This window comes from Octopus bimaculoides, chromosome 5 (genome assembly GCF_046866305.1).
Source record: "Octopus bimaculoides isolate indiv1 chromosome 5, ASM4686630v1, whole genome shotgun sequence".
Taxonomy (NCBI): domain Eukaryota; kingdom Metazoa; phylum Mollusca; class Cephalopoda; order Octopoda; family Octopodidae; genus Octopus; species Octopus bimaculoides.
This window is the reverse complement of record NC_142932.1, coordinates 93,760,759-93,787,057: the sequence shown is the minus strand read 5'-3', so window position 1 is coordinate 93,787,057 and position 26,299 is coordinate 93,760,759. Positions and strand designations below refer to the sequence as shown.

The 26,299-nt window shown below is 35.3% G+C and overlaps 1 protein-coding gene across 2 annotated transcripts; it reads left to right on the top strand.

Annotated features, from left to right (window-relative positions):
• The first annotated feature begins 682 nt into the window (after positions 1–682).
• Positions 683–25,425, top strand: LOC106879150 (metal cation symporter ZIP8). Of its 2 annotated transcripts, XM_014928588.3 has the most exons (9): positions 683–1,271; positions 12,338–12,497; positions 14,449–14,618; positions 16,234–16,362; positions 18,335–18,376; positions 18,885–19,109; positions 20,433–20,637; positions 22,225–22,412; positions 25,134–25,425. In XM_014928588.3, exons 1-9 carry the CDS (start codon positions 861–863, stop codon positions 25,284–25,286), a joined length of 1,683 nt encoding a protein of 560 aa, XP_014784074.2. In that variant the 5' UTR covers positions 683–860; the 3' UTR covers positions 25,287–25,425. The 2 variants fall into 2 exon arrangements, with proteins under 2 accessions (XP_014784074.2, XP_089208770.1); XM_089352644.1 differs by lacking the exons at positions 22,225–22,412; positions 25,134–25,425 and adding an exon at positions 21,566–21,754.
• Positions 25,426–26,299: the final 874 nt, after the last annotated feature.

Genomic DNA, 26,299 nt, shown 5'->3' with positions numbered 1-26,299 from the left:
GGACACAGTCGTGTGTCGATAAACCAGCTGGAGGAGATGTCCTCCTGGGGCTAAAAGCAACAGTAACATCCACCCCTAGGGGTCAGCCACACTTAAGTGGCAATATACTACACTTTATATATATATATATATATATATATATATATGTATGTATGTATGCGTGTGTGTCTGTGTCTGTGTTTGTCCCACCATTGCTTGACAACCGGTGGTCTCTTTTAAATCACGCACCTTTTCGTCTGAAAATTATTTTGAAATAATAAACGGAACCAAATGGTAGATTCGAACTGTACATATCTTAAAACTATGATTAAAAAAATTCGAGAAAGGGTGGAAATTTTAGGATTTATGGGGTTGGGGTAATTAAAAGATGAAATTTTTTTGCATAACCGTATGAATTCCCGTAGGTAGAATAAATTTTTTTAAAAAATTTTCAGAAAATTCCCCAAAATTAAAAGGTACGAAGGGTTATATGGAGTGCTTAAACCGCAACTCTGCCGTTGGTTTGTGTTACTGTGGGAGATATAGTGGCTGTAGTGACTATAATTACGACTATGTGAATTGTAGCCATCTGGGAGATGTGGTGTTAAGTCATTGTCGTAGCGATTATGATGACGCAAGACAATTGTGGTAATGGGTGTGTAGCGTACAGAGCTAGCAACGACATAAGGCAGCGAAATCACGCGAGATCTCGAAGCGACATATCATAACATGGGAGAAGGTGTCCATCCTCGTTTTACTTTCTGTCCATTGCACGTGGCTTACATATCTACTCGGAGCCGGGTCGGTCTGTATATCTGTAGTGAGCCGATATACATACACCTTTCGATGTCTCACGTTTCTTTTTCTATATTTCATTAATCATGTCTTCTAGTTGCACGGATTATCGTCATGTACAGTTGTACCACATCATCATTCTGTTGATTATGCCTCTTCTATCATTGGCCGATAGATTCAGCGATGATATTTCTTCTAATATTGACCCTAAAATTGGGACTCTCTCGTTCTTCTCAAAACCTCGTCGCAATAATTTCATCAACGTCACCAAAGAATATCTAGATGAGATTATGAATATTTTTGGAACTAATGGAACAATGAATTCACGCCAATTCGCACATATGATCGAAGAATTTAAGACACACTCACATCGTAACTTACATTCTGCGAAGAGTCATTCTAATGGAGATGAGTCTGTTACACATAATGTTAAAACAACTAATTATCAACTATATAATGCCAGTGAAACGACACTCGAAAATCCACAATTCATTAAGGTTAGTAATTGATTTTCATTGGAGGTAAAGAATACGCACACCACCTGTTTTCAATGTAACAGAAACCTTAACCTTAAACCTAAACACTGGGTGTGCGTATTCTTTACCTTCGCCTGATTTTCACCCTTGTTGCTTTGTAAATATTTTTGTTTGCTTGATAATTCATTATTTTTGTTATGTTTGGGTATATTCATTTTTTTTCTTTTGCTTTCTGCTTGTAATTAACGTCAGTGTAAATACATGGAAAGTATGTAAACAAACAGCAACACAGGGAGATGGGAGGGAGAGCTCGGTCACTATAAAGCTCCTCACCCGGGAACAAAAAAAAAAATTAACCAGCCTATGGGGTGTTAACAAGTGTGTGGAAAACGAATATGAAAAAAAAAGTGCGCGCTGATGACCCTGGTGGGTGGGGATGGGGACTTTCGGAAAATTCACAAGATACGATTTTTCCGTCATAACTTCGGGTAAAATGGATATATTGATTTTCTTTTTTTCCTTTACGGGATCCCACGTTTTTTGTTATGGAGGATCCGATTCTGAAAAAGAAAATTTTTCAGGGATCGCATTTTCAAAATTTCGTTTCTTACTTTAAAAAAATTTTTTTTTTTTCGAAATACGTAGAAAGATACGAAGATTAGGATTCTGAAAGAAATTTGCTTGTAAAATTTCAATTTTTCAACAAGAAAAAAAAAAAAAAAGAAAAATATATACTCTCAGGCCTTCAAGCCGGTTATCCACATGCTAGAAATAACAGCCAAATCTCACAAAACTGCAATAACATAATGAAATTTCGAAAATGCGAACCAAGTTATTTTTGTTTCCCATTCTTCGGCAGACTTTAGGAATTGCTGTCCCACAAGATTTGGAATTTCTTCATTTTTTTTTTTTTTTTTTTTGTCGGGATCTTTCCAAATTATTTTGTTGTATCCTACGTTTCTAAACAATCGGAGGAAGTCTTTTATTAAAAAAAAAAAGAATTTTTTAAACCCCTCCTCCCCCCCCCTCATCACACTTGATGACATCAGCCACCACTAAAATGATTTTCTACTTCGTTATTTTTACTGTATTCCGTATTCTGAAACATTTGTGATTCGCATTAAAAAAAATCTTACCCACCTTACCCCGTCGTATCTTTTTCGCGATTAAAATGTTTTCTCTTTTTCATCATCTTTTGCCTGGACCTTTCCGTTTTTTTTACTTTTGCCATTCTTTTAAATATTTCAAAATCAAAATTGTGTAAATATGTATGCTAGAAACTATTTAAAGATTAAGGAAATAGATTTTTGGGAGATCGCTTATTATGAAATTAAAGAAACTATTGTTACCGAGTGTTTATTTATTTTTGTCCCCAAATTACATATTTTAATCACACTTGCCATTCTGTAAAAACTTTTTTCTGTACATGTTGCATAAAAATTAAACGAATTAAAAGCAAAACAAGAACTTATCAAGACTTAACTTGATTTCATTCCCTCACACCAAAATTGTGGGCCAGTCATTCTTCGCTAAGAGACTAGCGATCAACTATCGATTCAGTTCAGGATATCAATATTTCACAAGATTCTCCCACCCACAAAAGAAAGAAATGTTTTGAAATGAAAAAAAAACGCTCTTCAGTGGCGGGAAGTACGTTTTCTCGAAGATTGCTATTGCGAAAAATAAACCTGAAAGAAGTGTCTGTATTACAATAATCTTACTTGGTTGAAATGTAGAAAAGAATATCTTTAATGGGTCCAAAATAAAAAAAAAAAAAGGAAAAAAATCTCGGAGCATAGATTATGATTATAAAGAAATTTGTGGGGAAATTTTTTTCGAGGGGGTGGGAACAGGACTTTTGGAAAATTCACAAGATCTGATTTTTCCCCTCATAACTTTTATGAAAATAGATATCAGCACAACCCTTCCAAGTTAAATAAAGAAAAAGGACATGTTGGAGAATGTCGTTCCTTACCGTTTTTTAGAAAAGGGCGTCGAATGATGGGCTGAGTTTCGGCCACATAACTCTTTTACTTGTTTCAGTCATTTGACTGTGGCCTTGCTGGAGCACCGCCTTTAGTCGAACAAATCGACCCCAGGACTTATTCTAGTACTTATTCTATCGGTCTTTTTTGCCGAACCACTAAGTTACAGGGACGTAAATTCACCAGCATCGGTTGCCAAGCGATGTTGGGGGGACAAATACAGACATACAAACATACACACACACACACACACATATATATATACATATATACGACGGGCTTCTTTCAGTTTCCGTCTACCATATCCACTCACAAGGCTTTGGTTGGCCCGAGACTATAGTAGAAGACACTTGCCCAAGATGCCATGCAGTGGGATTGAACCCGGAACCATGTGGTTGGTAAGCAAGTTACTTACCACACAGCCACTCCTCACTCGGATTTTTCCAGTTTCTTTTTCACGGTTTTCGAAATGATTGGGGAAAGTTTTTATGAAAAAAAAAAAAAATTGAAAATTTATGAGGTTTTTACTTCCTCTCCTCTACACCTCCCTCTGGACCGATTCTGGCCCAATTTTTTGTTTTTGTTTTGTAATATTCACTTAAAAACGATGGGAGAAGTCTTTTCAGTAAAAATGAAAAAAAACATCAGTGTCCACTCTTAGCATCATTCTTCGAAATTCATCACCATTTAGTAAATTGCCAACATCAGTAGGGGTATGATATACAATCAGCTGTTTAATTACAATTGATTTACATTTAGTTAAACATCAAGTCTTTTGACTATAATTTAACATCAACTTCAGATCTTATCAAAACAGCATCCTACTCTTGTTACCCTGCCTTATTTGAAGGCTCCTCTTTGTTCAGATTTGTCCATTCTGTTAAAGCTCCTTTAGTTTTCTTATGAAATTAGGAACTCCTGTCAGCACAAGAATTGTCTAAGGAGAATGCTGAATAAAAAGGTTTTGAAAAGTTTTCACATCTGCAACAATCCAAACCACCATTATGCAATGGCCTAGGTTTGTACCTAGATAAGCTCATCTGACAAATTAACATTGTATATTATCTCAAATTTTTTGTTTTACATGAAGGTCAGGCCAAAATCAGAGGATACAGGATTGCTTTTTAAAAAATAGATGTGTTTTGCTATCAACATACAAGGCATTTGTATGTCTTTGATATTATTAAGAAGACTATGCAAATTTTATATCTTTGCCAAGATAGTCATTGGAATGTGAAGATCAGTTAATGATGCTATGAAGAGCAACTAATTTTGTACTAATCTAAATCGTTAATATTAATAAGTTTCACATAGATTCTCTATAAGTCTTTCAATAAAATTCAGTACTTGGACTGGATAACACTCTTTACAATGTTCAACTTGACTTGTACACTTCTAAAAGTGCTATGAATTGCTTGAGAATTCTTTTCACAGTTATTTGTATGTTAATAGCCAACCAAAGATGGCCTCCAAAGGTGAATTGTGTATAATGTTATATGGAAAATTACAAGTGTTTTTTGGTTTCAAGTCAACCCTGATTGGGCTACGGCATTCCAGCAATGACTTCCTAATGCCAACCACTCTACAGTGTGTGCTGGGTGCTTTTAATGTGGCACCGCACAAGTATTTTTATGTGATACTGGCATGAGTGCTTTTTACATGGCACCAGCACTTGCCTCTTGCAGGCCAATCCTCTTCACTAGGAGTGGCCTTAACACTTCTGCTGTGAAGGACAGGTCTTTTTGAATACAGCAAAGCGCCAGGTATTTTGGTCCTTTGTCATCTTGTGTGAAAGGTCCAGTATCCTGAAGTTGTCTTTCAGTACTTAGTCCCACATTTTCCTGTGTCTCCCTCTTCGATCTGCTTTGAGAGATCAACACTTTATGGAGCTGTTGGCATCCATCTGCATCACATGACCAAACCAGTGCAGTCCTCTCTAGTGCACTGCATCTAATTCCTCTTACACCTAACTTTTCTCTTAATGCACCAGCACTCTGTCGAACATGTACACTTACATTACACATCAAGTAAAACAAAGTTGGACAGAATTTATCTTTTGCAATAGTACAAAATTTAAAATGAGAAGTATCAACCATCTGACATATCTATCTATTTATCGTTTTCCCCCATCACAACAGCAACAGCAATATTGTACTTAGTATTTGTTGCTTATTTTCTCATTACTTGCCTCTTACTTGGTAGATGAACCATTAATTAAGCTCTCAAATAGAGAGAAGAGGGGAATGTTTTTTGTGTGTAAATAAAAACCATGAAGTTATGTGTATCTTCTCTGGAGGATGTACTGTCAAGCTGAAGTAATACAACTTACTATAAACATTGTTATTGTGTTAATAATAACCAAGGTCTTTCGAACAGTCTTCATCTTCACAGCTTATTAGAAAATGTCTGTGTGTGTGCGTGTATGGAAATTTTGGCCTACAATGAAAGTAGATAGATTTTCTTGGCTTCTTTACAAAATGTATTGTTTCAAGTGAATCACTCATTAACAAATTGTTATTTATCCCTCAACTCCCTGGTCAGTTCTGGTCAAGCAAACCTATGATTAAAGGCATTCCAGATATGATCATACCATCCTTTTTAAGTGTATGTAGGTCTACGTTGTCCCCTGTGTCCTTTTCTTTTCAAAATGCTAGGGTATGATTTGAGGGAAGCAAACATATAGAGACTTTCTCTTATAAGTAAAAATTCAGTTAGAAGTAAATGAATATTTAACGTTCTGCTATTTTTTCCTTTTTTTTTTTTTTTGTTATTTATTTTGGGTAACAAATATGTCTCTCTATTTGTATATTCATGTATGTATACAGTGTGCCAGGCAACATTTTTATCTTATGTTTTGGAAAGGAGGGAAGGCAGTGTCCATGACACTTACTAAGCCTCCAAGACAGGTGGGAGGGAGGAAGATATTCTCTAACTTGAAGACAGGCTTGAATACCTGCAACAGAATGGGCTCGGCTAAAAGCACCTAAGATGCTAGATAGTGATGTTAAGCTAACTGGCAGGTCAAGTTTACCACTCATGTTGGCCTTGATGAGATCTGAAGTCAGAACACAAAGTACTGGAACAAACACTGCAAAGCATCCTATCTGATGTTTTCATGGTTCCACCAATCCACTGCCCTGGTTTGGTATTTTTTTTTTCTATTTCTATCTTCAAAGGGTGAAAGGCAAAGTTGACCTCTGCAGGATCTGAACTCAGACTGCTGATAGTTGGAACAAATCCTGCATAGCGTTCTGTCTGACACTCTAATGATCCTGCCAATTTGCTGCCTAAACTGAAAACAACAAAACACAATGAAAATATATGATATCAGACATAAAAACAATGTACTTCCAGAAAATAACAAGTTACACATTCAGCTAGATACATCAAGAAAACAAGCTCGTCAGCAAAACTGTCCTTGGCTCAAATGACAATATTAATACCTCTATGGAAGTGAGTGGATGCCAGGATCAGGTAGGATATCTTGCTCCCTCAAACTATGTCCATGACAATGAATCTTTGGCCCTGTGGAGCCACTGATCAGGCACCCTTGGACACACTCTAGATACAGCAGTCAGTCATTAGGGGGCCACATGTTGGATGTCACATGTTAATGAATATTTTCAACCATTCCTGGGTTGCAAGGGCCATGTGGGAGGGAGTGGAGCCCCACTGGAACATGCATATTCCACACACCCTAACTTACACTCTGATTCATTCACTGTTTTGAAAATGTCATGTGCTATTGAGATATACCTCTTTATATTCTCATTTTTAGTCCCTATCAAGATCAGATTTACTTTTCATTCTTCCAGGTCAATATAATAAGTAGAAGTGAAATCCTGTGGCGAGGTCAATATAATCCACTTTAACCTTCTAAATGTGAGGCCTTGCATCCATGTTGGAAATCCATATCATTGTCATGAGTAACATTTTAGTATATTTTAGTGTGTGTGCATGTAATTTTGGCTAAAATACAATAATAATCTCAATACTTGCCCTTTTTAAGTGTCAATAACATAGAAATTGTACAAGTATGATGTCCTCATATCTTGAGAAACTTGTTTGCTTGGGATTTATGTTAAAGCTTGAGGAATTTGGTGTTGAACATCAAAAGATCTTGTAATGTAAGAAATTTTTTCAGTTCACCTGAGAGATATTACTAAAATTCCTTTAGGGTAATTTATGTGTATAGAGCTGCTTGTTTCAGGCTTCATTATTGAAGTTTGCATAATTTGTATTTGTTAGTAGTAAAGATTATTTTACCCCACATGATGTTATGCAGTAATGGTATCTCAAAAACTCAAATATGTTTGTTTATACTTGCGTACATGTACGTGATTTAATTTTCTCTTTTCCTTATATACACATTTGCACATTCTCTTGTACATATATGCATAAACCTGTGTCGTGTTCTTTCTGTTGGCTGATGGTGGAGGTGGTGGTGGTTGGAGAGCTAAATTTTCCCCAAACTTGTGTTGTGTGTGTGTGTGTATGTTTTTTTCATACATCTCTCTCTCTCTTGTGATCCTTTTGATTTTGGAGAAGTTAAACTTGTGAAACAAATAAAAGGGCTCATGGAATCTCATGTTTGACCCAAACTAAATAAATGTTAGAGTAAAAAAAGGAAAAAAAAAAGCATTTATTGCTACAATATTAGACTTATCAGCTTATATATACATATAGTCTTAAGTTCAAATCTACTGAAAGTAATTTGATATGTATTTGAGTATTGCATTTAATTCTCTATGCCCTTGTTCACTTTTCAGTCAAGAATATGTACTAAGTAATCAAGAAATTTTACTTGTGATAGATTGGCTTTCTGTCTAGTAGGTCACCTTATCTAGTTAAGAGTCCAGAATTTAACATGCATTATAGGCTCAGGCGTGGCTGTGTAGTAAGAAGTTTGCTTTGCAACCACATAGTTTCAGTCCTAGCCTCACTGTGTGGTATCTTGGGCAAGTACCTTCTATAGCTTAAGCTAACCAAAGCCTTGTGAGTAGATTTAGTTGACAGAATCTTAAAGAAGCCTGTTATTATATGTTTGTGGTATATGTATGAGGTGGCGAGTTTGATTCCTGTATTGGGTTGTGTGTTATGTTCTTGAGCAAGACACTTTATTTCAGTTGCTCCAGTTCACTGAGCTGTTAAAATGAGTTGCAATGTCACTGGTGCCAAGCTCTATTGGCCATTGCCTTTCTTTTGGATAACATGAGTAGCATGGAGAGGGGAGGCTGGTATGCATGGGCAACCTCACTTGGATTTGTGCCTCAGAGTGTAACTTTCTGAGTGTAATCCCATGGGCATTCATTACTAAAGGGTTTATTTTTTATATTTTTGTGTCTTGATATTATGTGATTGTTTTAAATGAATGCCACTAGGGAGGTAGGCTGGTCTGATGATTAATTACAAATTGATTTATTACACGCTTCTTTACTAATTCTTCCTTCATAAGCCTAAAACTGAATTTGGACAGCTCTTTATACTTAACATTTCATCACTCTTGTAATTTTCTGTCTGTATAGAGGTTGGTTTGATGAAGTTCATGGAAATGATCATAATCATAATCATTTCCATGCATGTATCGGTTGGACAGAGATTATTGAGGCAGATATTTTACAGCCAGATGTCAGGCATGTTCTTGCAGAATATTGTAAGACGTCTGACACTGCTTGTATGACAGTGGCTCTCCTTTACAACTCATGTGTGGTGTCAAGACAAGGAGACACATACATATACTCACTCATGCTTACACGTGTGTGTGTGTATGTGAGCATTGGGCTTCTTTCAGTTTCTGTCTATCAAATCTACTCACAAGGCTTTGGTTGGCCTAAGACTATAGTAGAAAACACTTTGTCAAAGTACTACACAGTGGAACTAAATTCAAAACCATGTGGTTAGGAAGCAAACTTCTTACCACTCAACCACACCTGTGCCTACATGGCTACACCCTCTGTTCTAAAATTTCATTTTTGCATGCACTTGCAACTCTTAAAATATGACAATGAACTTTTTAATTTTGTAAAGCGGCTCATAAAATTTGATAGTATCTTTGTCTGTATTATATAATATAACTATGAAACGATGGTACCGGTGTAGTATGTGATCTACATAGATGTTTCTGGTATGGCTTGTGATCTACATTTAAAATTCATCTATTTACTCAACTTCTGGTTGGTTTGGTATATAAACCAAAAAAAACTTTTATGATTTAAACATTTTTAGTCCTGAGCCTATTCAAAGACGTCGTGATGAGAGCTAAAGAATTAAATGTTTAACTCACTCTTCTAATTATAAGTACAAATTTATAACAAAATTTTGAATATTATTTACATTTGATGGATATTTGTCCTCATCTTGTTTGTTGTTAACACGTTTCGGCTGATATACTCTCCAGCCTTCATCAGGTGTCTTGGGGAAATTTCGAACCTGGGTTCTCATTCCTAAAGTATTTTTTGATATTATTATTATTATTATTATTCAGTTCACTGCCTGGAATCAAACTTGGAATCTTGGGGTTAGTAGCCTGTGCTCTTAACCACTACGCTATATGCCTGTGGGCTGGCGTAGTGGTTAAGAGCCGCTATATTTTTATATATAAAAAATACAAAAATGGAACAAGAACGCAAAACGTCCAGACAGGTAATAACAAAAAAGTGACAACAGAGCATCCAGACAGATGATACAAAGAAAACAAGGACGGGTCATTCAGAGTTTTCTTTCCTCAGTTGAGTTCCAGATTATCTTTGCAATGGAGTTTGATGTAGCTACCCTCATTTGCACCTCTTACTGTGAGGTAGGTTCATCTGGGACTCTCAACAGGAAGAGGTCCAGCTTTGATTTAAAAACGTCTACATCTACTTTGTGCAGGTTCCACAGGCTCTTGGGGAGAATATTAAAAAGCTGTGGGCCCCTGAAACCCAGGCTGTTGCAGTAACTGGTCCTGAAGTGCAATGGCGTTGCTGAGATCTTTGGCACTATGCAATGTCATCCCGTTCTGGTATTGGTGTAGCTTTCAATGCCAAAATTGGCACAATTCCTTCCAGGATTTTCCAGATGTATATTATTGCATACCTCTCCCGCTTTCTCTCCAGGGAGTAGAGTCTTAGCTGTTTCAGCCTTTCCCAGTAGCTGAGCAGTTACAAAGAGATGATCTTCTTTGGATTGCTTCAAGGTCCACTGTTAATTTCACACTGGTGGGTGACCATAGCTGTGAGCAGTAATCCAGGTGGCTGAGGACGAATGTCCTTCAGAGGACCATCATGGTTTCCTTATCTCCGGTTCTGAATGTTCTCAGGATCCATCCAGCCAGTCGTCTACACTTTGTCGCCATCCTGGTAATGTGCACTTGGAAAGAGGTATCATCACTCATGTCAATACCCAGGTTCCTCACTGATTTATGCTCTGGGATTGAAATTCCCTGTGGATCAGTGTACTCTGTAAGTTTCATATTCAGTTTTGGACACTGGTAGCACAGGGCTTGGAGTTTTTGAGCATTAAACTGCATATTATTATCTTCAACACATCTGTAAATTGAGTCCAACTCCTGCTGCAAATGTGCAACATCGCTGGGGTTCTGTATTTTCTGTGAGACTTTTGTATCATCTGCGTAGCTTGCAAGGGTGGCTATCTGGGCACTTTAGGGCATATCTGAGAGGGCCACTATAAAAAGCAGTGGTCCCAAGACAGTGCTCTGTGGAACACCACTCACTATTTGTGTTTTCATTTTCATAGAGGTGGCTCCATTAGCCACTACTGCCTGACTCCTATCTTTCAGAAAGTCATGTTACCACTCTCCAAGTTTTCCAGCTATGCCGAGATCACACAATTTGTGGCGTATCATACCATGATCCACTTTGTCAAAAGCTTTTTCAAAATCAGGGTATATTATGTCCACATTTGAGTTGTTGAGTAACTGCCTCAACACCCAGTCATAATGTAGTAAGAGCTGGGTCAGGCAGCTCCTACCTGGTCGAAAGCCATGCTGGGTATCACTCAGCAAGTTGTTTTCTTCAAGGAATGCGATTAGCTTCCCTCTGACTATCTGTTCCATGACTTTGCTGATGTGTGAATTCAGAGAGGTAGGCCTACATATATAAAGTACTAGGCTTTAAAAAAACAGTCTTGGGGTTGATTTGTTTGACTAAAACTCTTCAAGTCAGTGCTCCAGCATGGCTGCTGTGAAATGACTAAAACCAGTTAAAGAATAAAAGTGTAAAAGTATATATATATATTCTTCATATGTGTGCAGTAATCTATATATATATATATATATATATATATATATATTCTTCATATGTATGCAGTAATCTATATATATATATATATATATATTCTTCATATGTATGCTATATATATATATATATATATATATATATATATATATTCTTCATATGTATGCAGTAATCTATATATATATATATATATATATATATATATATATATATTCTTCATATGTATGCAGTAATCTATATGTATATATATATATATATATATATATATATATATATATATATTCATATGTATTCAGTAATCTATCTGTCTATATATTTCATCATCATTAATGATTAATGTGTATATATATAAATAGCTAGATTGACACTGGCATACGTATGATGGACGAGTGTTCCAGTTGACTGACCACTAAAAAGACCTACTCAATGAATTACAATGTGAATAGTTGAGTACTCCACACACACTTGTATTCAGGCAGTCAGTATTACAGAGAGTGTGATGTGACTGGTTCCATAAATCTCAGACCATCCAACAAGCTTTCACAGAGTTTCCCTACAGTCAATTTCACTGTCATGTGTAAAAGGAAACTTGGCCAAGGTGCCATGCAACAGTCGGAATCAGTAACACTTGGCACCAATGCTGGATAGAAAGATTTGTAGGTGCCTGGTATTTGATTATGTCCATTTCATTCCGTATTTAAATTTTATGTTCATTTTGATTTCATCTCTTCAAGCTTGATAAAAATAAGTATCTGTTGAATTCGCACTGAGATTGATATAATCAACTTCATTATATGAGGCATGAGCACAGTAAACAAAATATATACATATATGTCATAAACACACTTGTTTACCTATTTATTTGCAGTGCATGAATTCCAGCAGTCTCCTCTTTCTGTACAACTTCTCCATTGACTGTAATATTACACGAGATGACCTATTGCTTCTATCACCTGCCATTCTGCACCAATTATACACCTGTAAAACTGTTCCTGTAGGTAACCAAAAGTACAACAAATCTGCTGAAGGTATTATACCCAACCTTTCCATATTTTTCACTACCTTTGATATATTTTATAATTACACACATTAATTTTTATTGATTTCTCTCCAGTCTGTCACCTGTGTTGTAAATTTACTGTGAAATATACCTACCTTGTAGTTGCAGCTGGAACAGAGGGTTTTCTGTCTAGATGTTCTTGATGCTTTGAGAGGGTAGAAACAAAGCTCTGTTTTATATAACTACTAGCCATGAACCATCTCTCTATAAGCCCATACAATATGTTCACCTTTTGAGCCTACCTTCTGCATATGTAAAATCTTAATCCACTTCCATTTTTTCTATCACTGTTCCAGTGGGCTTGTGCCCAACTCCGATCAAGCATTCCTGACTTCTCTATTCTCCTCTCATCACTTATATTGTCTCCCCACTTCCTCAGGCTCCTTACTAACCAATATATCCTGTCCTTTCTTCTCTGAATGTTGGCTCTCTAGAATTCCCATTCAGGACATTCTTCCTGTAGCCATCAGCTTGCAACTATTCAAGAGGAACGTTAATCACATGTATCTAACCATCCTCGGAGAGTCTACAAAGGTTGTGGGCATAGTCCCTTCCTCCTAACCAAACAAATGAAAAATACAAAGTATTGGGTGGAGTACCCCGATAAACTTGTACAAACAGAAAAATGTTATTTGAGGTCAGAATAGTTGTAATGATGATAATAATTATTAGTGGTGGTGATGATAATAAAAGAAGTTATATTCAATTGTTACCATAGTTAAACCGTTTCAAAGCTGAAAATCTGACTAGATGTTACTGTCTCTGACTAGCCACACTGCAAGTTCTGTGTATTGCTTGTATTTATTTTATTATTTTTATTGAGTGTCTATAGTGGCTGAGTTAATAGGATTTCTGGCTGTCAGTTGAAAAGCCAGCACTTTGTATTCTATCACCAGCATTGTGATGTGTCCTTGAGTAAGATACATAGCTGTCCATTTAAGTGAAAGCTGATACTTCAGATCTGTACAGCTCACTATCAGAAAAAAAAAGAATGAAAGAAAAAAATACCTTTACAACTGTTTGCCTTTTGTCAACACTGATCAAGGGTAGATTTATCATCAAAGTAATTTCAGCTGTGACAATCCATCTCTTTTTCAGATGTCTAAAACTACAAGGTGGTATCAAAAGGTTCCCGGACTAGTTATGTTTAATAAAAAATAACACATTTACCTTAGTTTTAACATCATCTCCTTGAAAATAGTTACCTTGCACAGCAATACACCACTTTCAGCATTTCTGCCACTTTTGGAATCTGGCCTGGAAATTGTTTTCCCTAAGTGAGTTGAGGTCCTTCTGCGATTCACTCTTGATCTCTTACTTGGAAATAGATGGGGGTTGGTGATATAACACGAAGATTATCTGAATAACTTAGCTTCAATAGATCAAGAAGAGAGAAGCTTAGAAAATAAACTATCTTTATCTACATTGCAAAATTGAAATTAGTAACTTATAGGACATAAAACTAAAACCCACTTGTTCTTGCCACCACAAAATATTATTCTCTGGTAAAATCATGGGAAAATCAGCATGCTGATGACTGACTGAAGAAGCCCACTTGAAAATGTAAATAAGCAAATATTACTTAGATAATATAATAAACTTCTCTCTGACTATTTTCACTTGGGAATCCCAATGCTTAAATTATAACTATCATAGATCAAAAAGGTGTATTCATAGAATGATGTTTATATTTAGTTTCAGTACACATGACCTGAACAAATGAGTTTGAGTAAAACCATTCTACCCACCCTTTTAGTAATACATTTACTGACATGCACACCTGCACAAACACACTGATAGTAATAAACATCCACACACACACACACTACTTGTATACATATGGAACATGTGCATAGCTACACCCTTTAAGGAGAAAAAAACTAATGTTGATTTCAGGTATTTTCAATGGTTTCTTTCAGCATGGGGATTTGGTTTCTTGTTTGTGACACTTATCAACCTGTGCGCTCTTTGTGGTGTGGTCGTGCTGCCAGTCATGAATACACGTATCTATAAAAAAGTCTTGCTCTTCCTTGTTGCTTTGGCTGTGGGAAGTCTTGCAGGAAGTGGACTTCTTGTCCTAATTCCAGAGGTAAGTTATCAAATTTTCAATACTCTTCAAATTTATTTCCTCTTGCAGATGTTTTTTTTATAAATGATCTTATATATATATATATATATATATATATATATATGTGTGCACAGGAATGCCTGTGTTGTAAGAAACTTGCTTCCCAATTACATTGTTTTATGTTCCGATCCACTTGGGCAAGAATCTTCTACTACGGTCCTGATCAAAGCCTTGCGAGTGGATTTGGTTATAAGAAACTGAAAGGAACCCATCGTGTATGTGTGTGTGTATGTATGTATATACACACACACACACACACACACACACACACACATAAAAGAGTGAGTAGACAAATGAAAGAATAGGGCACTTGATACATTCAGTAGGAGTTACATGCATTATTTAAAACAGTTTGATTCAATTCCTTGCTACTTCAAGTTTTACAGGCCCCTAACGGGAAGACTCCTTCAGGTTTCTAGAATGTCAAATTGGCATTCAACATTCCAAAAACCTGAAGGAGTAGGCTTTCTTTTAGGGGCTTTTGAAACTTGAAGTAGCATCAAACTGTTTTAAATAATGTGTATGTGTTTGTGTATTTCTTTGTCCCACACCACCACTTGATGACCAATGTTGATTTGTTTATGTCCCTGTAACTTTGCAACTTGGTAAAGAGACTCATTGAATAGGTACTGGGGTCAATTTATTTGACTAGCCTAGCATGGCTGCAGTCCAATGACTGAAACAAGTAAAAGATAATATATTGAAAAAAACAAAACAAAAAAACAAAAATAGAACAAGAACATAACAGGTGGCAAAACATGGAAAAAGGTAATATATATATATATTTGTTTTATACTTAGAAGTGATGTACATTACCAGAAATTCCAACATATCAGAAAAGGTTTTCCAAATGTGAAAATGTAATACTGCATCATTTGTGCATATGTATATATGCGCAGGTGATGCAGTATTACATTTTCACATTTGGAAAATCTTTTCTGACAAATGGAAATTTTCCACTCCTTCACAAATTTGTGGTCTTATTCTCATGTGTAAGTAGGGATAAATGATGGAAAGTTTGTGTCTCTGTAGTCCTTATATAAAAGATGTGGAAAAGATGAATGCAATTTGTTTATTTGATAGGAAATACTTCAGTTGACAGTTTTGATTAGAGAGCAGACTTCCTGGCTGAGGATTCGACAGTGTGACCCATTGCCTTGTTGCTGTAAGCTTGCCAAAACATGCTCGATGTCTCTGTAGCAGACTTCCAAACTTTAATGCAAAATTTCACATTGGCTCTTTGTTCCAACTTCCTGTCCGTGACAAAATTGCAGATTACAGCATACACATGAACACAAAACACAAATTTCACAACTTGCGAAATAAACACGTCACATGGCACACTGCCTCATGAAGGTCACTGCTAGCTCTCACTGCACATGCAACCATGTGCTGCCATTTGTTGGCGTGCTACAGAACTAGTCTGGGAACTTTTTGATACCATCTCATTTGATGATCAAATTAAATATACCCATACCATACTGTAATGAAATAGTGGATATCAGATATTCAAAACTGAAGTTCAAAATTAATATAAAACATCTTGATTTTGTAATTTTCTTGGTTCTCTTTCCAGGCCTTTGAACTTGTTGGTACACAAGAGGACCGACATGGTTATTTATGGATGAGCACGACAATTATGGGAGGGGTATATTTATTTTTCCTTATTGAAAGATTCCTAAAGTCAGCATTTGAATGGAAGAAGGTAAGATTTTTTTTGCTTTCGTTTTACTGTAATTTTTTCTTCTTAACTTTCCATCTATGTACATTATAGATACATCTGTTCCATTCTTTCTGACATTTTATAATATCTGATAACAATGTCTTCAATATGGTGATGCAAGGCAAAATGGTTGTTAAATTGATAATGGTACTGTCAGTTAGTACATAATTAGCAACATTCCTGGAGGGTGGTGAGTTGGCAGAATTCTTAGAACATCAGTCAGTGCATCTTACAGTATATAGTTAGGTTTTATTATACTTTGGGGTTTAAATCCTGCTGTGGTTGGCCATATCTTTCATCCTTCCACAGAAGCAAAAATAAAGTGCTTGTCAAGTACTAGCATTAACATAATTGACTATTTCCTCCTCAAAAATGTGTGGTCTTGTGGCCATGGAGAGAATAACAGAATTTCATCAGGTGGCAATCTTTTTACATATAACTTTACTTACAAAGCAACTGTTAAATCTATTTCTAAACATATAATGTAAGGGACTATGAAATAGGCTGTGCATTAGATTGTGCTAATGTGATCATCAGATACTATTTCATTTTAATTGCCTTAAATTCTGTTAGACCTATACAAACATGGAAAATTGAACATTGAAATGATAATGACATTTGTGTGGTGTAACTAAAGTATGTTGCAATAATATTCAGTGAGACAAAAAAAAGTTCAAATCCACACATGCTTCTTTGATTGTTCTGAGTAATTTTCTTAACCCTATAATGCCTACATTATCAGTATACATAAGAGTATATTATTTCAAGAATTATTAAAACATATAGAGTCCATTTTATGTATTACTACCCTTTCATTCACCTAGCTGTTGGGAATATGTACCATGTCTGGCAATGCTATCTGAAATAGACTGGCACTTTATGCAAAGAAAGATTTATCTCTCATCCACTAAATTTCATGAAACCAGAGTCTTACTTTGAAAAACTGTCAAAACATAGGAAGCCTTATATTAAGCAGTTAGGACAGTGTGTAATTGATGACTGATTTGTTAGGTTGCAGTAGTGAGCTTAAATACTTACATGAAATGAGAAGTGATGGTGAGAAGCCATTTCTGTGTTTCATTTTTGAAAGAGGGATATCATTTTCATTGAAGCCAATAGAGCTGAAATTTCATATTGAAATTTAGCTAAAGGTCAAGCAACTAACTCAGTTACATGAAATCATAATGAATTTTAAAGAAATACCCTGTTAGGTCCACAAATCAGATTTTATTCTATGTATTTTGTAATTGTTTGTTTTAGCTGAGGAAAATATTAGAATGGAAGCCTTTATGCATGAATTTTTAATAATTAACAATACTTTCTTTTCTTGAAAGGCCTAAAATAATCAGAAAAGTTCTTAAATTGTTACACATTGAATTTGATTGTCACTATTGGAAAAATAAAAAGGGACAAACTGATAACTCTTTCTGTTGATGACATTATATTCTATAATTGCTGAGACCCCCTTTGGTCATGACTGACCATGGGATTGCACCTAGAAAGTTACCCCCCCCCCCCCGAGGCACAAGTCCGGGCAAGGTTATTTATGGAAGACCAGCAGTCGCCCATGCATACCGGCCTCCCCTCTCCACGTCACCAGTGTTATCCAAGGGAAAGGCAAAGGGGCCGATACAGCTTGGCACCAGTGACGTTGCAACTCATTTCTACAGTTGAGTGAACTGGAGCAACGTGAAATAAAGTGTCTTGCTCAAGAACACAACACACAACCCGGTCCGGGATTCGAACTCACAACCTCACGATCGTAAGCTCGACGCTCTAACCACTGAGCCATGCGCCTTCACATTCTATAACTACAACTTGTATATTGACAAAAAGAAAACTTATAAAATAATTTTAAAAATATCTACGTTTTTTTCATAATTTCAGCTATATTCGCAAATGAGTTTTAACTTTAAAATCATTTTATTGTGTTTTGTTTCATCCCTTCTTTTAGAACAACAATGATGATGATGAAGCAGAATATAGCATGATAATGGTGAGTAAACATATTTCATCATTGTTTTAAAATTCAGATGCTTCAACACCAAATACACTTTTTAGCCTTCTGATATTGTTAACAGTAAGATGTGGATATTTTTTTTCCCTACTATATTCTAGATTCTAACAACAATTGAATTTCTGCCCTAAAAAAAACTTACTGTAACTCTGATTATGTTTTAAAAGCATATTTTTTTCTTAGTGTACATTATGCTACCTTAGTATTTTAGGTAGGATACACCAAGCTTTATTCCTGTCAACCTCTTCCAATAGGAGTTAAGGGAATTATAGCTTAACATTCATGACTTTATGGTGGTTGAATGTGATTGTACTTCTCATTAGAATTAAGGTGCATACCTTGTGAAGATATAGTGTAGAGCTTATATTGTAACTGTCTGTTATAGTTTTAAGCATCAACATCTTTTCAACAGCTACTCCAATTTTGATGTTTATCAAATTTTGTTGCCAAAGTGACTATTACCTGTTTCTTTTTTGCTCAATTTCAGGATAAAAACAAAAACCGCCAAATTAGTTGTGTGGAAGAAAATCCCAATATATCAGATATTGTTTGTTCTGTGAAATCCAAGACTCCTGTAGACAATGACACTGCAAAGCTGAAAGATCCTTCAAATTATCATGCGTCTGCTAGTCAATGCACATCAAGCTTGGGTCGAACTAACAGCAGTGAATTTTTAGATATACAAGTTAAAACTGAAACAAATTGTAATGATGTAAGTTCAAATCAAATCTTAAAATTCTCGTAATCTTTCATTATTGTTTAGTATCTTAAATTTCTATGTGAATATGATCAAGGAAGCAAAGTACCAGACTATATGCTTTGGTGTAAACTAACTCTGTATCTTTTGTAGGAGTTGATAAATAAGTACAAAACTTTGTATGTAATGAAAAGAAGTTAAAGCCCACTTATGTGTACCTTTCCTTCATCGGACACTAAACTCCGCTTGTGAAGACCTGTTGAGGCAAGTGAAATCGAAATCGAACCATATTCGATGACTGGCACCCATGCCAACCTCTCCTTCATTGGACACTAAACTCGGCTTGCGAAGACCTGTTGGGGCAAGTGAAAGTGAAATCGTGATGACACCTGTACCAGTGGAGCGCTAAGAGCACCGTCTGAGCGTGATCGTTGCCAGAGCAGCTGTCTGGCTTCCGTGCCAGTGGCACGTAAATAGCACCATTTGAGCGTGATCGTTACCAGCGTCGCCTTACTGGCACGTGAAAAGCCATTCAAGCGAGGTCATTGCCAGTGCCGCTGGACTGGCTCCTGTGCAGGTGGCACGTAAAATACACCATTTTGAGCGTGGCTGTTGCCAGTACTGCCTGACTGGCTTTTGTGCCGGTGGCACGTAAAAGCACCCACTACACCCTCGGAGTGGTTGGCATTAGGAAGGGCATCCAGCTGTAGAAACTCTGCCAAATCAGATTGGAGCCTAGTGTAGCCATCTGGTTCGCCAGTCCTCAGTCAAATCGTCCAACCCATGCTAGCATGGAAAGCGGACGTTAAACGCTGATGATGAATTTCATGTTAATTTAGTATGCACGGAATTGGTGTTGGATAACTCTACAAATTGGTATGTTTGCTTCTGTTGTTGGAAAAAGTATTTGGCATCTGGATCCTCTTTACTTTGCCAATGACTTAGTGGTGAATAGTATAGGAATGACACTGATCTTCAGTTAGGTAGATAAATCTTATAGCATTTGAACTCAAGACTTTGAGGCCAGTTGTGTAACACTGCAATAGTATTTCACACTTCTTAGTTATGTGCATGTTAATTAAGATATCTATCATGCTTTATAAAATTATAGTTTGATAAGTAGGTGCAGAAGCCATAGAATTGTTTGGAGGGAAAAGTGTGAGAATTCAATTTTGGAAAAGGATTGTGAGAGGTAATTTATGTATGAGATTTGTAGCAGAAAAGCACAATGTGAGAGAAATATGATATATCTCTTCAGATTTGATGGTGCTGACTACAATGATGTTTGATATACATTTTGTTTCATATTTATTTATTTTTTTATTTTTTAATCAACAGAACAGTCGTGGAGATTATAATGACTGCATCATTAAAACAAATAAAAAGAAACCAATCAAAACTGTTGCTTGGATGATTATATTTGGTGATGCTTTACATAATTTTATTGATGGCTTGTCCATTGGAGCTGCTTTCAGTTCTTCCGTAATGACTGGCATCAGTGTTTCTCTTGCTGTTATTTGTGAAGAACTACCTCATGAATTAGGTAAGAAACATTATATTTACAAAATGAAGCAGTGGCAAAAAGTTGAGATACATTTTTTAAAATCAAATATCAGGTTGTTTTTTTTTATTGTTGGCTTGACATTTTTAAGAGAGCTATGATCAATTGAATTGATCCTAATTAATGTTAGTACTTATTTTATTGACTCTAACAAAATAAAAGACAAAGATAGCTCCTATGGGATACAGCGATATGAAACTAATTACTGTATAGTATGCAGTCTGTTGATCTACTGTTTCAGCCATTATTGCACTGTTCTTAACACAAAGTAATATAAAGCAAAAATGTAACTAAATAAGAAATGCGACTGAAGCTTTGTGATTGAATTTGGTAGGCGGAAGTTACTGCCATGTGTGTATGTGCTTGTGCCTCTCTCCCAGAGAGAGAGAGAGAGAGAGAGAGAGAGGGGATACAAGAAATAATTAAACAAAGGGAATAGTTGTACAGTGGCATGAGGCCAAAGAGCTCTAACTGGATAGGTAAAACAGCTCTTTTTTTTTCTCTCTTAGAAACCAATTGCCCCTTCTGTTTTGCTAACCACATTGTTTTAGCAATTGCTCATGTATGCACAATACAATTTATGCTACATGATACTTCCTGCTTAACATCTAATATATATTGAATGCTGGAATTTGAAAGCTTGATATGCTTGAAGTTATCTATTCCATCCATTTTCTCCACTCCCTATTCCTAGGAAGGTCATAGGAGCATAGGTTTCAGGTGATTCCTCCATAGAATCCTCTCAGAAGCAATTGTCATTATACTTTCTGGCTGGATTCCCAAATGTAACCAACTGAGACTATGGATATCATCCAACCATCTCGTTCTTGGTCTACCCCTAGGCCCTTCTGCCAGTTGGCTTGGCTTGAAGAATGTCTTCACAACACTAATTCTCATCCTTGCCTTGCAGCATTGGGCAGCAAACCTATTTGGATGAGCCATGTAGCACCATGTCTTTTGCCAATATCAACCGACTGATCCTACATTCACTGATTGTGATACCACTTCCACAACAGTTGTGCATGTCATTCCAGTTCTTGAAAATTATGAAAAGAAGATGCGACTATACACACTCCTACCAAAGTCCAACACCCACATTGAAAGGTTTTGACTTAGCACCATTTACATATATCTGAGCATTTTAATAGGGACTTCACTGCAACTAGAATTTATTAACTTTTATGATTTATATCTAAATTAGTTCATCCAACAAATGCTGCTATGGCAAATGGGTGTTAAGATTTAATTTATGACAATGATGTCAGCAGAAAGCTCTATTCTGGAGAATCACAATAAAGAATATGATTACAGCAGAATCCCATTTGGTCATTGTGTTGTGAAGTGTTGATTTAACTCATCTTGTTGACTAAAATCTTTCTTGAAATTTTAATATTTTCACGAGACACATCAACTGTATTATCTAAAAGCATTATTTAGGATTATGATCCTACTTCACAAAGGTAATATCTTAACATTGAAGATTTCCAAAATGGAAATACACTGACTTTCTAATGAATTTTATGTCAATAATTATCTAATTGGTACTCCATTTCTTATCTTTCTTTGCAGGAGATTTTGCTATCCTTTTAAATTCTGGCATGACATTAAAAAGAGCTCTGCTCTTTAATTTCTTGTCTGCTTGTATGTGTTATGTTGGTCTTATATTTGGTATTGTATTGGCTGAAGTTACTGCAGCTCATACTTGGATATTTGGAGTAGCTGGTGGCATGTTTCTCTATATCTCACTTGTAGACATGGTAAGAGTTCAATTTTTTTGGTTTGTTTTTCATCATTAATCAATGGTTTTGTTGGAGTTGTAACAGTCACAAGTCAATTAGTTGGAATTTGGCATGATGAAGATTGTGACATCAGAACCTGGCTAAATGAATTCTATGATGAAACACTGTTGGAACATTCAGGCATTTCAGTGTGACACCATTGTTGAGTGATTAGTAGGACATTTTGATGTGACACCACTGTAGTGATTTGTAGGGCATCTCATACTAGAGTAAGGATTACATATCTAAGAAGTAACATATCACTGCCCTTTAACTTTAACCATAACCTAGCACCACAGTGATGTAATTAAAATTATTATGGTTCTTAACCACAAATACTGAAGTTATTAATGAAATACATTTATAAAATAGCAAATATTTCTGAATTCAGTTAAAGTGTTAATTGCTTAATCATTCTGGATTAAGTGTAACTATTCTTCAAATTGAGTGTGACACTCAAAGTTAAGTAAGTTTGTCAAAATAGATATAATTATCTGAAGACAAGCAAATTTCTCCTTCAATAATAGTAAAGCTATGGTTATTTTTCAAGCATCGGCTTTTATGTATTTAAATATGGCTGTCTTTCAAATAAATATTTGTGTAATTTGTCAGGAAATAAAACTTCATCATCAATAATAAAATGATAAAGAATCATAGGATTTATGTTAAGTCTTTCATTTTCAAATTTCTATTGAAATACACTGCTTTTATTTCAGTTAATTTTGAAAATAATGAAGAATTTAGTAAAGCAAGTTTGTTATTATGAAACTGTTGTTAGGAACATAAATTAACATCCAATTTTGATAGGAGATTTTAATTTAGATCACTACAAAACAGGAAATTTACATCATAGAACGAGGGGCAGATTAGTTAGTTTCAAAAGGGTTAAAGTAATTTTGTTCATTTGTTTTATCTCTTAAGATTTAAAATCTTAGTTTCTCTCTCTTGTTTGAATTTATCAATTTGCCATGTAATCATATATCATCATCGATTAACGTCCGCTTTCCATGCTAGCATGGGTTGAACGATTTGACTGAGGATTGGTGAAACCGGATGGCAACACCAGGCTCCAATCTGATTTGGCAGAGTTTCTACAGCTGGATGCCCTTCCTAACGCCAACCACTCAGAGAATGTAGTGGGTGCTTTTACGTGTCACCCGCACGAAGGCCAGTCAGGCGTAGTTCTGTGGTGCATGGAAAGATGTTTTATATGTGTAATTGTAAATTGAAGAGAGAATGTTTTGTAGACCTTTGAAACCAACTCCATATTTTTCAATGGATATATTTTACATGATGCTCTTGAAATGCTTTAGGTAGAGAAATTGTTATTATTTGTTTAAGCTGTATTCATTGTTGATGATAGTGAAGCCAGATAAAGAAGGCAGGAGAAACAAACAGCATTTTACTTATTGATAAGTTGTTTACTGAACATGGAAAAAAGAAAAAATACTAGTAATCCCTCAACGATCGCAGGTGTTACATTCCAAACCCCACTGCGATAGGTGAAAATCAGCAAAGTAGAAACAGTACTGTACTGTATATTTATTATTACCAATTTTTATAATTGGTATATATTTATTTTATTATAACTGCAAAACAACACCACACACTCACCTCCCGAGTTTCGTTTTCCACACAGTATGTGCAATTCTTTGTTTACTTTCACCTACAGTACACTATGTATTTTCTTTTAATATATTTTAATTAATGTATTATACAGTGCAGTACTGTACTGTATTTTTATTTATTAGTTTATTAATTTTTAGGCATGAAAATGCTTATTTTACCACAGAAATAATTGAAATCTAAAAAAATATAAATACCTATCGGCTGCAGAAACCCATGATATACTGAGGTGTCTGCGATATAAATTTACATATATTAGCCAGAAAAATCCGCTATGTATGGAGGGCACGATAGGTGAACCGCAATAGAGCAAGTGATTACTGTATTTAATAATTTTAATCCTGTTTCCAATTTCTATAGCAAAAATTCTAATATGATTTTCAATTCTTAAGAATAAATTATGGAATGAAATAACTTTAAATATTCTATTCTGTAGAATATAATTTCATCAATTTGCATTAAAATTATTTTTACATTACATCTTACATTACATTTTTACATTTTATTTTAGAAGCATTTACTTTCTCATTCATTGAAAATCACTATTTTGTTATCATTGCTGCCATTGATATCATCGATACCAATATTATTTTTGTTACTGTTATCATTATCACCGTTAAGTTTTTTTAAATTTTTATTACATGAACGATTTTTATTCTGGCATATGTCTGATAGCTTAAATAACTTCCACAAATCTCACAAATCATCATCCTTTAACATCTGTTTTCCATGCTGCCATGAGTTGGGCAATTTGATCAGAGATGGCAAGCTGGGGAGTTGCACCAGGTTCCATCCTGATTTGGCTTGGTTTCTACAGTTGGATGCCCTTCCTAATTGTCAACCACTTTACAGTGTGTGATGGATGCTTTTAACGTGACACCAACAAAAGTGATTTTTGTGTGGCGCCAACACAGGACTCTTGCAGGCCAATCCTCTTCACCAGGGATAGTGGCCTTTCATTCAAATCAATATAGAAAACTAAAAGTTGAAGCTGTGATGTTAATGATATTGGCAACAATAAGGATTTTAAAATATATATATCACTTTGTAACTCGACTTTGTTTTACATTACAGATGCCAGAAATGAATCAAGTTGTAGAAGCCAAAGAAAACCAGGATGTTGGTAAAATGCAGCTGTTCATACTGCAAAATATTGGTATGATCATTGGTTTCAGCGTGATCTTATTAATTTCATATTATGCAGAGGATATTAACATTATCACTTGATAATGAATGCAGTCAACACTTTTTGAGCCTTAATTTCTGTCCATCATGTTATTTGAATTGTTTTGTTTTAATATAATTTAATCTATTTCCAAATAGATGAGATTGAGAGAGAGATAGAGAGAGAGAGAGAGAAAGAGTGCACATTCCCATTAGTTATATATTTTACATGTAAGTCAATTTTTATCAATGTTATAGTTTCTAGATTTTTATTATTTGTTTTTCGTTGAAGCATGTATATATATATATATATATATATATATACATACACACACACATATATACAGTTTTTGTTTGTCAGACAGTAGCTCTAGTTTCGTTTTTCCTGCTGAGTCTATATGAAGGTACATGTCCATAATCTTTACAGACTGGCAAGCTAGAAGTGATAGAAGCTGTGTGTGTAAATGTACATACGAGAAGGTGGGGATATGATGGTGATGTTGATGATACATGGTGATAATGATGTTGATATATATATATGTATACTGGTGGATTGGATATATATATATATATATATATATATATATATAATCTTTTGTATTCTAGGCACAAAGCCTGGAATTTTGGGGGGAGGGTGCCAGTCAATTAGACCTACCTCAGTATGCAACTGGTACTTAATTTTATCAACCCCGAAAAGATGAATAGCAACGCCGACCTTGGCAAAATTTGAACTCAGAACGTAAAAACAGATGAAATACCGCTAAGCATTTTGCCTGGCGTGCTAACATTTCTGCCAGCTTGCATTATATATATATATATATTAGAAAGTATTATTTATTGCTGAATTTTGCCAAACAACCCAGCAGGAATTGATGTGATAATGTTTATATCTAAAGGGTTATTAAAACAATTTTTTAAATACTGTTAAACATACTTTTGGGCTTAGTATCACATTTCAATATACATACGCATTTGAGATTGTTGTCTACTATATGCTGAATATTCAGAAAATCTCTCTCTCTATATATATATATCACATTTCATTTTTTATAGACTCACACCCCAGCTAATATAGC

Coding starts and splice junctions, on each gene's coding strand:
- LOC106879150 (XM_014928588.3), top strand. CDS start 861: ATGTCTTCTAGTTGCACGGATTATCGTCATGTACAGTTGTACCACATC. Junction 16,363..18,334: donor CAGCATTTGAATGGAAGAAG/GTAAGATTTTTT, acceptor CCCTTCTTTTAG/AACAACAATGATGATGATGA. Junction 22,413..25,133: donor ATATCTCACTTGTAGACATG/GTAAGAGTTCAA, acceptor TTTACATTACAG/ATGCCAGAAATGAATCAAGT.